General features: G+C 50.6%; 1 protein-coding gene across 1 annotated transcript in view; it reads right to left on the bottom strand.

Annotated features, from left to right (window-relative positions):
• Positions 1 to 10,185: 10,185 nt before the first annotated feature.
• GOSR2 (golgi SNAP receptor complex member 2) overlaps positions 10,186 to 13,089 on the bottom strand; it is a 20,674-nt gene continuing 17,770 nt past the window's right edge. The window contains exon 6 of the mRNA XM_010832397.1: positions 10,186 to 12,975. Coding sequence (XP_010830699.1) covers positions 12,814 to 12,975 — 162 coding nt within the window. The 3' untranslated portion in view covers positions 10,186 to 12,813. The remainder of the gene's footprint in view (positions 12,976 to 13,089) is intronic.

The following is a 13,089-nucleotide window of genomic DNA, read 5'->3' as shown; positions in this document are numbered from 1 at the left end:
GGCAGGGGGTGCCAAGACAGAAGGGCGTGTTGAAGAGAGCAGGAGGGTGGTATCGTGTCCCCCCAGCACTGTCAGCTACACAGGCTACTCCAGGGCTGCAGTCCAACAGGAGCCACGAGATGGAAAACATATGGCCGCCCCCTCGGTGTCTACGCAGATTTGACAAGCTTCCCAATGAAGGCTTCATTGTTACCCAACAGTCAAGGAACAAGGGAAGCAAGAACGCCTGTAAGGCAGAATTCTGGCCTCGTGTGGGGAGACTTCTGTTTACGTTGCTACACAGGAGGGAACAGGATCTGAGTTAGAATAGAGCAGGAGCTGGTGAACAGCAGATTCTGCTCTGGGACTGATCTTGTGGGCTGTTCTTACAGTTTTCCCTTGAAGGTTAAGGTGGATCCTCCTGTGAATGAGGAGGGTCACTCTTACTTGTCTTCCTCCCACTCTCCATTTATAATATGATTCAGACTGGGTTTTTCTTGCCTTGCTGATGAGGTTCATGAGGCATGGAGAGATGATTCTAAATTGTGCAGTGCCTCATCTGCTGTGAGAAGCAGCATCTGGGTTCCCAGACTAGCAGGGGAGTCCTGCCCCCAGAAGATTCCTAGTCTGATGGTAGAGACAGAGTCCCTGTCCTGAAAAGCTCTGAGTCAGTTGGCAAGGGGTGGGGCGGCAGGAGGGATCACACACACACACACACACACACAGCTACGCTCAAATGATATATCTAACCAAGAACAGCTGGACGAAATTGTTAGCAAAAGCAAGGAATCGCAAAGGTAGGCAGGATGACGAAGTTAAGATCTGGTCTGGAAGGCTTCCTGGAGGAGGTGAGTGCTGAAGGAATGGTTTGATGAAGAGGAGAAGGGACTCCAAGAGAAGAAGGCAAGCATGCATGGCCTGAGACATCTCCAGAGGAAAGATGGGTGTGTGTCTTCTAATGAGTTTGGTTCAGAAATCAAGTCCTTCCAAGCTCTACTTTGATGCTTGATGAGATAAAAAATTGGGGTGGGGAGGCTCAAGGTCTACTTGAGTTCATGTATATTGTGTGCTAGCTTGGCATGGAGCATCTTATAATGTAAATATTAATAGCTTGGGAGGTGAGAACAGAGACAGACAAAGGCATGGCTTTGGTCTTGTAGAGGATTTCTTTCTGAGCCTTCAGTGAGACAGAAACCCAGTGTAAACCTGCTTAAGTAGGAAAGGGATTTCCTGGTTCCTGAAATTGGGAAGTTTTGAGGGCTCAATTCAGGGGCTTAACTGACACTGTCCTCTCCCTCCCCTCTCCATGTCTCTCTCTTTCAACCTCTCTCCCTCTCAGCTTTGCTTTCCTCTTGGAGGGCTTCATTCTCAGGCAGCCTCTCTACATGGCTGGAATTCAAGCTCCAGGTTAAGAAGTCTTGCTCCCACGGAGCCAGTGATCAGTTAGAATTAGTGCTCAAGGGGCCATGCCAGTCTGAGTCTGTTCCTTCTCAAAGTCTTTCCCATAAGTCCCTTCCAGCAACTTCTTCCCACCTCCTACTGACTAGAACAGGGATTTACTAGAACAGTCATGATTTACCCCTAGCAACAAGAAAACCTGGACTTCCACTAAAAGTAGGGTTTTGTGAGTGAGAATCAAGGGGAGAGAGGACATTGGTCTGCGAGCCAGCACTGTCTCCAGGAATACCAAGGAAGACTCCAATTGGCTCTGTGTGGTCACGTGGTCATTCTTGAACCAACCACTAGGGCCAATGGATAGAGTTCTCCAATTGGCTGGGCCTACTCCACGTGCTTGCCTGCTGCTGGAGAAGGCAGCCCTGGCTGCATCCTGTGGAAGAGACTTTTCCATATGAAGGGAAGATATGCCACCAGCTGAAGGGGATACTTGCTTGTAGTCTGAAGAGGGGATGCTGGGCAAATCCACAACATATGCCCGTGACAGGAATTCTCCAGTATAGAAAGAAAATATTCCCAAAAATAGCTTTAGAAAGAAAAAATAGCTTCAGGAATCTCCTTTCCCTGACATAATATATGCAAAGTTATATTGCAGGAACCAAATATAGCCATGCTGAGAAAAATGGTTTAGAAAGACATCCTGGTGCAAGTGAACTTGGAGTTCGGGTGTGAAGGAGCTGATGGCTAGAGAGGAGGAGAAGGGAGGTTCAAAACCCAGAAGAATAAGTGCTACACAGAGGCCAGGAACAGAGCTGCCTAGGAGGGAAGGCAGGGTGGACAGCCCACCCTGCGGCTGTGGAGGCTGGAGTTCCTCCTTGCCTGTACCTGGGCCCCAGAAAACTGAAGGCTCCCCTTTCCTCCTGAGTCAGTGCCTGGCTTTCACACAGCCCTAATGAGCATTGTCTTGGCCTGGGAGGGTGGGCAAAGGGGAATGGGGAAGACCCTCAATGCTAAGTTCCAGGGGAGAGGAGGAAGGTGGCTCTGATAAGGGAGCAAGTGTCTAACACAGGTAAGTGACTGTGGTGGATTTCCCTGGTGAACCACTGGTGGTTCAGCAGTTAAGAATCTGCCTGTCAACGAAGGCAACATGAGTTGACCCCTGGGCCAGGAAGATGCCACATGCCACAGAGCAAGTCCACGTGCCTGTGCTCTACAGCCCAGGAGCCACAACTATCAAAGTCCGCATGCCCTAGAGCCCAGGCTCTGCAACAAGAGAAGCCACCGCAACGAGAAGCCTGCACACCACAGCTTGAGAAAAACCTGTGCAGCAATGAAGACCAGCACAGCCAAAAACAAATAATTTTTTTTTAAAAAGTGATTATGGGACTTCCCAGGTGGGCCAGTGGCTGACTTTGCCTTTCAAGGCAGCAGGTGTGGGTTCAATCCCTCGTCAGGGAGCTAAGATTCTACAGGCCATAGATGGCTAAAAAACTAAAACATAAAACACAAGCAATATTGTAACAAATTCAATAAAGACTTTAAAAATGGTCCACATCAAAAGTCTAAAATAAGAGAAGTGATTATATAGTCATATTCAAGGGCTATGCCAGTTACCAGACACATCCCAGGAGGCTTTGCTGGCAGCTCGACAATTCACCGTTAAACCTGGGATCTGGGGCCGGCTGGTGCGGCAGCAGGGCGAGGAGCCCAGGCACAGACAGCTGGGGTGGGAATCTTTAAGGATGAAAATGATGGGTAAGGAACTTGCTGTTTCCATGGAAACTGACTCTGGGAGGATGAGACATCGTCTAATGGGTAACCTGAGGGGAGAACGCCACCCCCACCAGGCTTTCACCGTGGGTGGCAAGCAGGCACCTCTGGAAGCCACCGTTTCAGCTGTTGTTTGTGGGCTCTGTCCACCTCTGTCTGCATCCTCTTAGGGACATCACCATCTGGCAATGCGTGTGCCAGTTCATATCACTCTCCAAGGGACCTGGGGAGATATCCCCAATCAGAGAAGACCCGGCATGGCTTCTGCCACCCTGAGGTAGCCGCGCCTGGCAAGAGTATGGCAGAGCACCGGGTCATGGGACCTAGGTGGGGTAAAGGCCACAGACAAGGGTTAGGACAAGCTGGCAAGGTGAGAATGCCCATGGCAGGGATGAAATGGCATGAGCACTGGACTGGGAGCAGGACACCTCCACTCTGATTTCAGATCTCTTATATTACCAGCTGGCTGAGTGACCCCCTGGCACGTCACTCTCTCCCAGAAAGTCCCTAAGACCCCATTCAGCTCCACTTTTGCTCTGTTCTTGGATTTGGAACCTGACAGTTTGGATCTCATCAGCCCCTCATCTCAGCACCACCCACCACGGCACAGGGTGTACTCCCCGAGGCCAGCCCAGGCTCTTCTGAGGCTGTCGCACAGGTTCTCAGACAGGCAAGACGCGGCGGCCCCCGTGCCACAGGCCTTTGCTGCTTGGGGCCACCTTGCCCCTGAGCCTGGGGTGTCTGAGCACGCAGACAGATGTTCCCATAGCTCCTGGTTGCCCCCGCATGCTCCCAGAGACGGGTTTCATAAGCTGCCTGTTGCAATTACGCTTCCATTTCCAATAGGTGCTATCTTAATTGCTCATTTCCCTGAGATGAGTGTGAAGGACCTTGGCTCTGGCCCTGAACGTACACACAAGGATTCAACTTTCTCTTCCCTACCCCTCCTTCTCCTTTCTTTCCCCTCCTCTCCATCACCTCCCTCCTGGCCCTTCCACTCCTCTGCCATCCCCATCCCCACCTCTTAATCCATGAGGGGCGGCAGAGTGTGATGGGGGTCTCGCGGGCAGGGAAGAGACCTGGGCAGGGAAGAATCTTGCTGGCAGCAAGGGAAACAAAAGGGAAGTGGTTCGGGCACTGCTACCAGCTCCTGCAGGCTCTCTCAGAAACACTGACAAATACTGGAAGGCTGGCAATTAAGGAAAAAGACCCCAAGTTCCTACAGGAAGACAGTGACTTCTGGCTTGTCTTTAGCCCACGCCTCCTCCAGAGGCCCCATCTTACGGCTCTGGGATATGGTTTCCTCTTCGACACGTATTGTTCATTCCAATTTCAGTCAATATTCATTAAGTGTGTACTGTGTGCTGAGAGGCAGGGTACGAAGGAGGGCAGTCATGAGCCTGTTCTCTGGCACCATGTCTGGCCCCAGCAAGCCCTCAACCCCAAGCTTTAGCCCCAGTCACAGACACTCGTGCTCGTTTCACGATATAACCCTTTCACATTACTCCTCCTGCGGAGACTTTCCTCCCAGGCTGCATCTGGTCAAGTCATTCAGCTGAGATTCAGCTCAAAGGCCTCTTCCTGTGTCTCAGGTGAGTAGACACTACCCGGTAGCCACGGTAATAGAGTTTGTGTATTTTACTGTTGTGAGTTAGACGTGCACATTATTGCAGAGTTTGGCAGACTATGGGAGTAGTTAGGTGGCTCAGTGGTAAAGAATTCGCCTGCTGAGCAGGAGACGCAGGTTCGATCCCTGGGTTGGGAAGATCCCCTGGAGAAGTAAATGGCAACCCACTCCAGTATTCTTGCCTGGAGAATCCCGTCATGGAGCCTGGCGGGCCACAGTCCACGAGGTTGCCAAGAGTCAGGCATGACTGAGCGACTAAGCAACGACGAAGCAGCATGGCAGACTGTACCACCCAAAGATGGCCACACGCATAGCTTGAGCCCCTCCTGCCTGTTCTTCTTAACACTGTGACCAACACCTCTCTCCCTCCGAGGCAGTGGGGGCTTGTGCCTGCCACTGCCCAAGAAGCATGGTAGAACTGACTGCGTGGGACTTCCGAGGCTTGGCCTCTGAAGTACTGCTCCCACCAGCTCTTTCCCTTGGGCTGCTCACTCTTGGAACCCAGCCACCATGCTGTGAGGAAGCCCTGGCCGTATGCAGAGGCCCCGAGAAGGCGTTCTTGCAGACAGCCTCAGCCAAGGAGTTCAGCGGATACCAAGCACCAGACCGGCGAGTGAATCTTAGGATGATTCCCTCCCCCAGCCCTGGAACCTCCCAGCTGAAGCCTCAGACATCACGGAGCATCCCAACCATGCCCTGTCCTAGTCTTTAGAAACGGTGAGATAACTACTACTGAGCATTGTTAAGTCCCTATGATTTTTTGTTCATTGTTTTTTTCAAACTTTAAGCTTTTTATTTTGTATTGGAGTATAGCCGATTAACAATGCTGTTAGTTTCATGTGAACAGCAAAGGGACTCAGCCATACATACACATGTATCCATTCTCCCCCTAACCCCTCTCCCATTCAGGCTGACACGCAACACTGAGGAGAGTTCCACGTGCTGTACAAAAGTTCCTTGGTGGTCATCCATTTTGAATACAGCAGTGTTGTTTGTTCGCTTTTAAATCTTTATGTATTTATTTGGCTGTGCCAGGTCTTAGTTGCGGCATGCAGGATCTTTAGAACTAGATATGGGATCTAGTTCTCTGACCAGGGGTCAAACCTGGGGCTCCCTTTATTGGGAGCAGAGTCTTAGCCACTGGACCACCAGGAGTCTCTAAGCCCCTGTGTTTTGTGGTGACACATTATTCGAAACTAATGCAGGTGGGACCTTGTGAATTACATTTGTACTCCAAGGCCCGCCTCCATGACGGGGTACATAGTGGGTGCCCAATGAGTGCTTACTGAACGAATGAATCCATGAACTTCAGCAGGTGACAATTCCAGTCTGACCTTTCAACCACCACTCCCACCTCTCCTATATCGTCTCCCCAGAGTTCTGCTGTTCTTGGGGAACCTACGCAGTCCCAAGCCTGCCCTGGATGACATCAGAGCCCTGAATCGATAAACCCTGCAGCCCACTGCAGCTCCAGCAGTGAGCTGCTGGTGCTTGCAGCCCAGAGCACCCTCATTGATCCACGTGATTGATCGATCCTCTTGTCCTCACCACAGTTCTAAGAAGTAGGTCGTTATCATCATCCCCATTTGACACACAAGGACACTGAGGCTGAGAGAAAGAGAGCATAAGCAAGTGATGGGTGTGGTGTGCTTAGTCACTCAGTTGTGTCTGACTCTGTGCAACCCCATGGGTTGAAGACCATCAGGCTTATCTGTCCATGGGATTCTCCAGTCAAGAATACTGGAGTGGAATGTTAAAAGGGTACAATACTAGGGTTGAACTTTTTTTTTTCCCCCTTAAGTGAATATCCCAGGCCTTCTACATCTTTAGTTAACAGCTATTGCCTCCAAATAGATGATCTCAGAAAACTTATTTCAAGGTGTTTTCTTGTTCAAGAAGGTGGCCATGGTTTCCCATTCCAGAATTCTGCTCTGGGGGCTGCCTGCCAAGGGTCTCCCAGGGCCTCTGTGCTGAGCTCCCTGAAAGAGGCCGCTCCCTGCCACAGCAGTGAAGGAGGGGAAGAAATGGTTTCCTAGACATGACTGTGTGCCCACCCAGGCATACTCCAACAACAACTCAGGCAACATGAAGGAGAGTTCAGGATTTTCTCTTTAGAAGTTCACAACCACATGGAGAGAGGTCTGAGGGTCAACAATGATTACTCTCTGTTCCTATGGAGGTCCCAGCTCCCCAGCCCACTGCCCCATCCTTGCACAGGCCCTGGTGTGAGAAACTCTTAGCAGAGCAGAGAAGTGACCAAGTCAAGTTTTTACCAGATAAAAGTCTGGTATCTGGGACTTCCCTGGTGGTCCAGTGGCTAAGACTCCGTGCTCCCAGTGCAGGGGGCTGGGTTTGATTCCTGGTCAGGAAATTGGATCCCACATGCCACAATTAAAGATCAAAGATCCCGTGTGCTGCAACTAAGACCTGGTGCAGCCAAAGACGTTTTTAAGTTTATCTAACATTACTACAGATTTTGGCTGATCATGATAACGGCTAATTTTGGAAAGGGATGGAGGACTCAAAATCCCAAACTGAAAGCCTGAGTAAAGTGCTGAGGATCATGAATGAATGAATATCTATTTCCCAATTCTCTGACACAAACTGGGTGTCCAACATTTCAGTTCAGTCCTGACACTAACTTCCAGATTTAACGTCAGACCCCACAGGTTAAGGGTTCTGTCTCACAGGCCTGCTCCCCACCTCAGATGCCAGTTGCAGTGGAGTGCCCAAGATACTGGCACTTCTATCCAGCTTGGCTGGAATGAGTCACAGAACTTAGGAAAATTCTATACATAGTGTCCCCACGGCCCCCTCCCCCCATCCACAGTTCCACCTCCCATGGTTTCAATTAACTGTTCAACCTCAGTCTAAAAACATTAAATGGAAAATTCCAGAAATAAACAACACATAAGTTTAAACTGCATGCAAAAAAAAACCCAAACAAACCTGCCAGCAGGTGCCAGGAGGGGAGTGGAGCCAGAGGATCTGCCCAAGCTGTCTTAGGTGAAAGAATATGGGGCCATGATTTGGGTTGGAAGGGGGAAGGGGGGCGGCAGCGCCTTCCTTAGGCACAGCCCACACGGAGCAACTGCCCACCAGGACTCAGCTCCACTGCAGGCTTCCTGAGACTCTGAGCAGCAACCACTTCTCAGATGGGCCTGGAGCTGACGCACTAGAGCTGTGAGCCCAACAGGCAGCCCTCCCACCAGCTCTCCCTCACTGCCTTTGACAGTCACAGGCTGATGGACATTGCTGTTTAGTCACTGACAAGAGCTCTGAGATCCCACGGAACATAGCCTGCCAGGCTCCTCTGTCCATGGGATTTTCCAGGCAAGAACACTGGAGTCGGTTGCCATGTCCTCCTCCAGGGGATCTTCCCAACCCAGGGATTGAACCCAAGTCTCTTGCATTGGCAACCCTTCAAATTCCCCATATCCAGGCTACAACCCAAGCCAGTCAAATAGTAATGGATTGGGGTAAGACCCACACACAGGTGTCTTTAAAAGGTCTGGAGAGGATTCTGACATGAACCCAAGGTTGGGAGCCCACTGCCAGTGGGCTGTGGCGATGAGGCAGGGAGGTGCATACGACGACGAAGGTTCTATGGTGGGGGGATTACTGATGGCACCCAGGGGGGCCAGGGACTGCAGAATCCTCTGCCATCCCCCTTCCCTCAGCTCCAATGTGCTGCATGATGTGAACAGACAGAGAGAGAGGGCAAGGGACTGATGCACCGGGGGGCATTTGCCGTGTCTGTTTGCAACACACCCGTGTGCTGTGAGACTTACAGTGAGGGCAGCCCTAGAAATTAGAATGAACTGAGATTTCAGAAGGCATTGCTGGCCATACCCTGAGAGCAACAAGGGACAAGCCGCTGCTCAGCAGAATTTCTATAAGGAAACAAACTAAATCTGAAGATGATTCCTCCTCTTCCAAATGCACCAGGCCTAAGGCAGAGTGGAGTGCTGGGCAGACCAGCCCAAAAGGCTTATGTCTCCCCCTCGTGGAAAGATTGAGTACAGCTCCATTCACCACTTAAGGAAAGTTAAAGTGAAGTTGCTCAGTCGTGTCGGACTGCAGCCTACCAGGCTCCGGCGAACACGGGATTTTCCAGATGAGAGTACTGGAGTGGGCTGCCATTGCCTTCTCCTTCCAGGAGGTCCTCCTCAAATTCTCCACCCCCACCCTCTAAGTTAGGAAAATATTTCAGAGCAGAGAACCTGCCATGTAAGGTGCACCAAATGTGCTACAGCTCTTTACCCAGGCTGCCCCAGTCTCCTGCATCATGTCCCAAGCATGGGAGGCAGGCAGGCAGGTGCCAAGGTTACGTGCTTGGGCTGTGAGGTCAGAGGGGCCGGTTCCTCCAGGACTCCTTGTGGGGCTTTGTGAAAGTCACTGAAGCTCAGCCTCTTGATGTGCACAAATGGAAGGACTCCCAACCTAACTGGAAAGGTTTGCAAAGATTACACGGGTGACCCAGAAACTAACCATGTCCAACTTACAATAAGGGCCACAGGGAAGCGAGCAGTCGTCAAGGTCTAGGCCCTCCTCTGAGCAAATATGACATCCTACCCCTCCACAGACTGAAACAGGCCATGCTTCTCTCTTCGCTGTGCCTCCTGGGCCTCGAGGCCAAGTCAGGGACCCCTCAGAGCCCTCCTGTGGGGTTTCACGACTTGCATGTGAGTGTCCTTTTCTTGGCACTGACATTCTGCTGACTTGTTCCTAGTTTTCACTTCTTTATTCACTTAGTTATTTTCTCTGCTGCTGCTAAGTCGCTTCAGTCATATCCGACTCTGTGCGACCCCATAGATGGCAGCCCACCAGGCTCTCTGTCCCTGGGACTCTCCAAGCAAGAACACTGGAGTGGGTTGCCGTTTCCTTCTCCAATGCATGAAAGTGAAAAGTGAAAGTGAAGTCGCTCAGTCGTGTCCGACTCCTATCGACCCCCATGGACTGCAGCCTACCAGGCCCCTCCGTCCATGGGATTTTCCAGGCAAGAGTACTCTAAGAGTACTGGAGTGGGTTGCCATTGGTTATATTTTCTAACTCTCCTCAAATCTTTCCTGGAATAAGACAGAAACAAATCAAAACTTTATTTTGGACCTGGCAAGTTTGCTCTCCACTCATATATGCTGAATTAGTTCGGCAAGTTTTCAAATGCTCTAGTCTTTAAGAGAAAAGCTTCTAAGACACACATCAGAATAACTTTAGAGATATAAAAATATTCTAATTCAGAAGGTCCAAAGTAGGCCAGAGTAATCTGTAATTTTTTTTAAAGTTCCCCCGCTGCTGCTAAGGCAACCAACCCCAACTCTGGTCTCGGAACAGTGTTTCAGAATCTCTGGCTGGAGAGAAAAAGGGGGCCATTAGTTATAAAGATGAATGTCAAACTCCCTTACAAAATGTCATTTTCTAAATAAAATAAATGGCAACTTTATTCAATTGATGTGTTTCAAAAACAAGGAGCGTAAAGCCAAATTTGCAAGTCAAACCCATTTAAACTCATCAGGGTGAAGGTCTTAAGAGAAAACCCAGCATTGAAGCCTTCTATAAAATCAAGACTCTCCTACTTACTTGGTCTTGGGAGTTTGGCTTTTCTTAAGATGATCACACCCGGAGTAAACATCCGCGGAATGAAAGTTATTTCCAAGTTTCTGGACAACCCACCTCTCTTAAACCACAACAGGAACACCAAAATTCTTTACAAGATCCCAGAGGCTGCTGCTGGAGCTTATGTTAAGAATTCACCCCATCTCCACTAGAGGGCGCTCCTTCCCTGCTCTGGGACTCTTCCCTGTACTCTGGACTGTGGAGACAGAGCACCCAGTTAGGCACAAGTGTGTTTCTCCCAGATCACTGAAGCCAAGCACAGGAGGACACGAGGGCTCAGCGCCCCAGGACCTTGCGACATACAGTGGCTGCTGTTCCTTCCCCCGCCAGTGGTGAAGACCCACAAACTGTCTCCTCCACTTGTATTACAAAGCAGGAAGAATGGCACTGAAGGTGCAGACCTTACTTCTGGTTCACTGAGGCAACAATCACTTGTGAAGGCCAAGTGTGGAAATACACGGGTGTACACTGCAAACATGTCACGTCAGCCACCAGAGGGCAGAGGGTGGGGGGCGATTCTGCCTCCCCTGAGTTCAAGTCCAGATGGCTCAGCTGCTCCTTGCACGTCTTCCAAAGCGCACCGTCTGGTGGGATCCTCGAGTGCCCAGGCTCGCAGCCAAGTCTGTGCAGTTTAAAGACCCATTTTGTGGACTGGTAAGAACCCTGTGCCGGGTCCCTGGGATGACAGGGGTGCTGACATGGGGGACATTTCAAACTGGGCCTCCCCACGTCACAGGTAGGTCTGAAGATGCACCCACCCCTCTGTCTGTCCACCAGGCCAGTCTTCACGCTGGTAGGGCCCTCAGCCTTTTATGAAGGGACTCTGATCAGAGTTCCCTTTCCTCGGAAACCCAGGGCCCCTGTTTAGCCCAGACGAGCAGGAGCAATGGAGATCCAACCAAAAGTCTGAAATCAGTACCCAGAAAACTCACTTAAAAATCTGTGACAATTAAGAAACCTTTCCCCAAAAGGGATCTATGCCACAGATGTACCTGAAAAGACAATACTGCTACAGAGACAGGTGGAGGGTAAAAAAGGGAGGTGGACGAGAACACTCAGAAAGAAGGAAAGAGGAGGGAAAGGTGACAGAAGATAGTCCAAATGACAAGCAACAAAGACAGGAAGTAGCTAGGGCAAGATGTTCAAAGGTGGGGTTAATACCGACCAGGTTCACAGTTCCTCTGGGAAATTCTAAGTGATATTTCTGTCTTGCCCTACTAGGCCTATGGCTGGGAGGGCCTGTGATAGATGAAAAAATATGCTAACCAGGTCTTCCTGGTATTTTCACTGATGACTCTCTTTGAACAGACTGGCTTTATAATAAATCTCACAACATGTTGGGTATTGGTACAGCCTTAATCCAGGGTTGGTCAGAGAAGCAAAAGGTGCTGGTCCCTTAAAAGAGAGTCTTACAAGGACATACACACCAGGAGCATCCCTGGGGTGGCATCTGCCCTCACTGGCTGGACAGAATGGGGCTTGACTGGCAGCTACTAATATATTTCAACAAAGGGAAAACAGTCTATTATTAATTAAAGACGCTAAAACTCGAGATGAGACTGTAATAGACCAATCACTAATCTCTGTTCACAGCTACTTTCTAAGGGGCAAAGGCCCAGGCTCCAGTCTTAGAAGTCAACTGTTCTATTAACTGCTGAAACAAATCGGTGCCTAGGGTTTTCAGTTTCAAGACAGACCAGGGAGTAACACTGGCCTTACTTTATAAAGGAGAAGCACCCAGCGACCGTGCTGTGGAAAATCTCCTTGCTGTCAGCAACAGTGCCCGTGCCTCTGCTTCCTCCAGGGGGCGGCTTCCGGGTAAGGATGACAAGTATAGGCAGTCAGCCGTCTGCAGATCATCTGGGGGTGGGGGGGTGGGGTGGGCACAGTGGCTAGTAGCAAGAGCATATGAATCTACCTACTACAGTGAGTGTAGAGGAAGAAGGCCCCTTTCCCCCTCCTGTCTGCTTCTGTTCCGACTACCTACTAGGAGTCAGAAAGGGTGGAGGACGACAGAGCATGGAGTCTTGTCTGCAAGCTTGAGTAGCTTCCCAGGCGCGTATCAGCTACAAGGACAAAATTGCCAAGGCCACTCTCTTCCTCCCCTCTTCCTCCTCCTCCCTCACCCTGGCTTCACTTCCTTCCCCCAGTGAGAGCGAGCGAGCGTGAGCAAGCCAACTGGTACTTCCTTCATTTCCTAAGCACTGCACGTCTTGGTAGCATGAGCTTTCCCTCCAAGATGTCACAAGAAACAGAGGTCTGAAACTCCCACCAGGCCACAGGTCACAATTATTTCCGAGGGCTCTTCACAGTTAAGATGGGCACACACATTTCAGAGGGCAGCCCCTGGGCCCCCTCTCTTTCACGCACACACACTCACACACTCACGCCCTGGGACTGGCATTCAGCCGCGGGGCCTAGCTGGCTCAGGTCAGGTACTGCACCACGAGGAACATGACCACACAGGTGAGCAGCATCCCACCAATCATGAAGTACTTGTCCTGGAAGGCCCGCTTCTCGATGAGCCGCATCACCGTGTTGGACAGGCCGAGCATGTTGGCGATGTCAAGGATCTTCTTCTGGGTCCCCTGGGGCAGACAAGAGGAGAACGAAAAACCGTGATCACCTCCTTGTGCCAGGGGTGGGTGAATGTCATCATGAGCTGCGATGGACAAACAGTCTCTCGGTCACGCCCAAAGTAT

This window comes from Bison bison, unplaced genomic scaffold (assembly GCF_000754665.1).
Source record: "Bison bison bison isolate TAMUID 2011002044 unplaced genomic scaffold, Bison_UMD1.0 scf7180017861046, whole genome shotgun sequence".
Lineage (NCBI taxonomy): Eukaryota > Metazoa > Chordata > Mammalia > Artiodactyla > Bovidae > Bison > Bison bison.
Note: the sequence above shows the minus strand (reverse complement) of the source record. Positions and strands in the feature narration are given on the sequence as shown.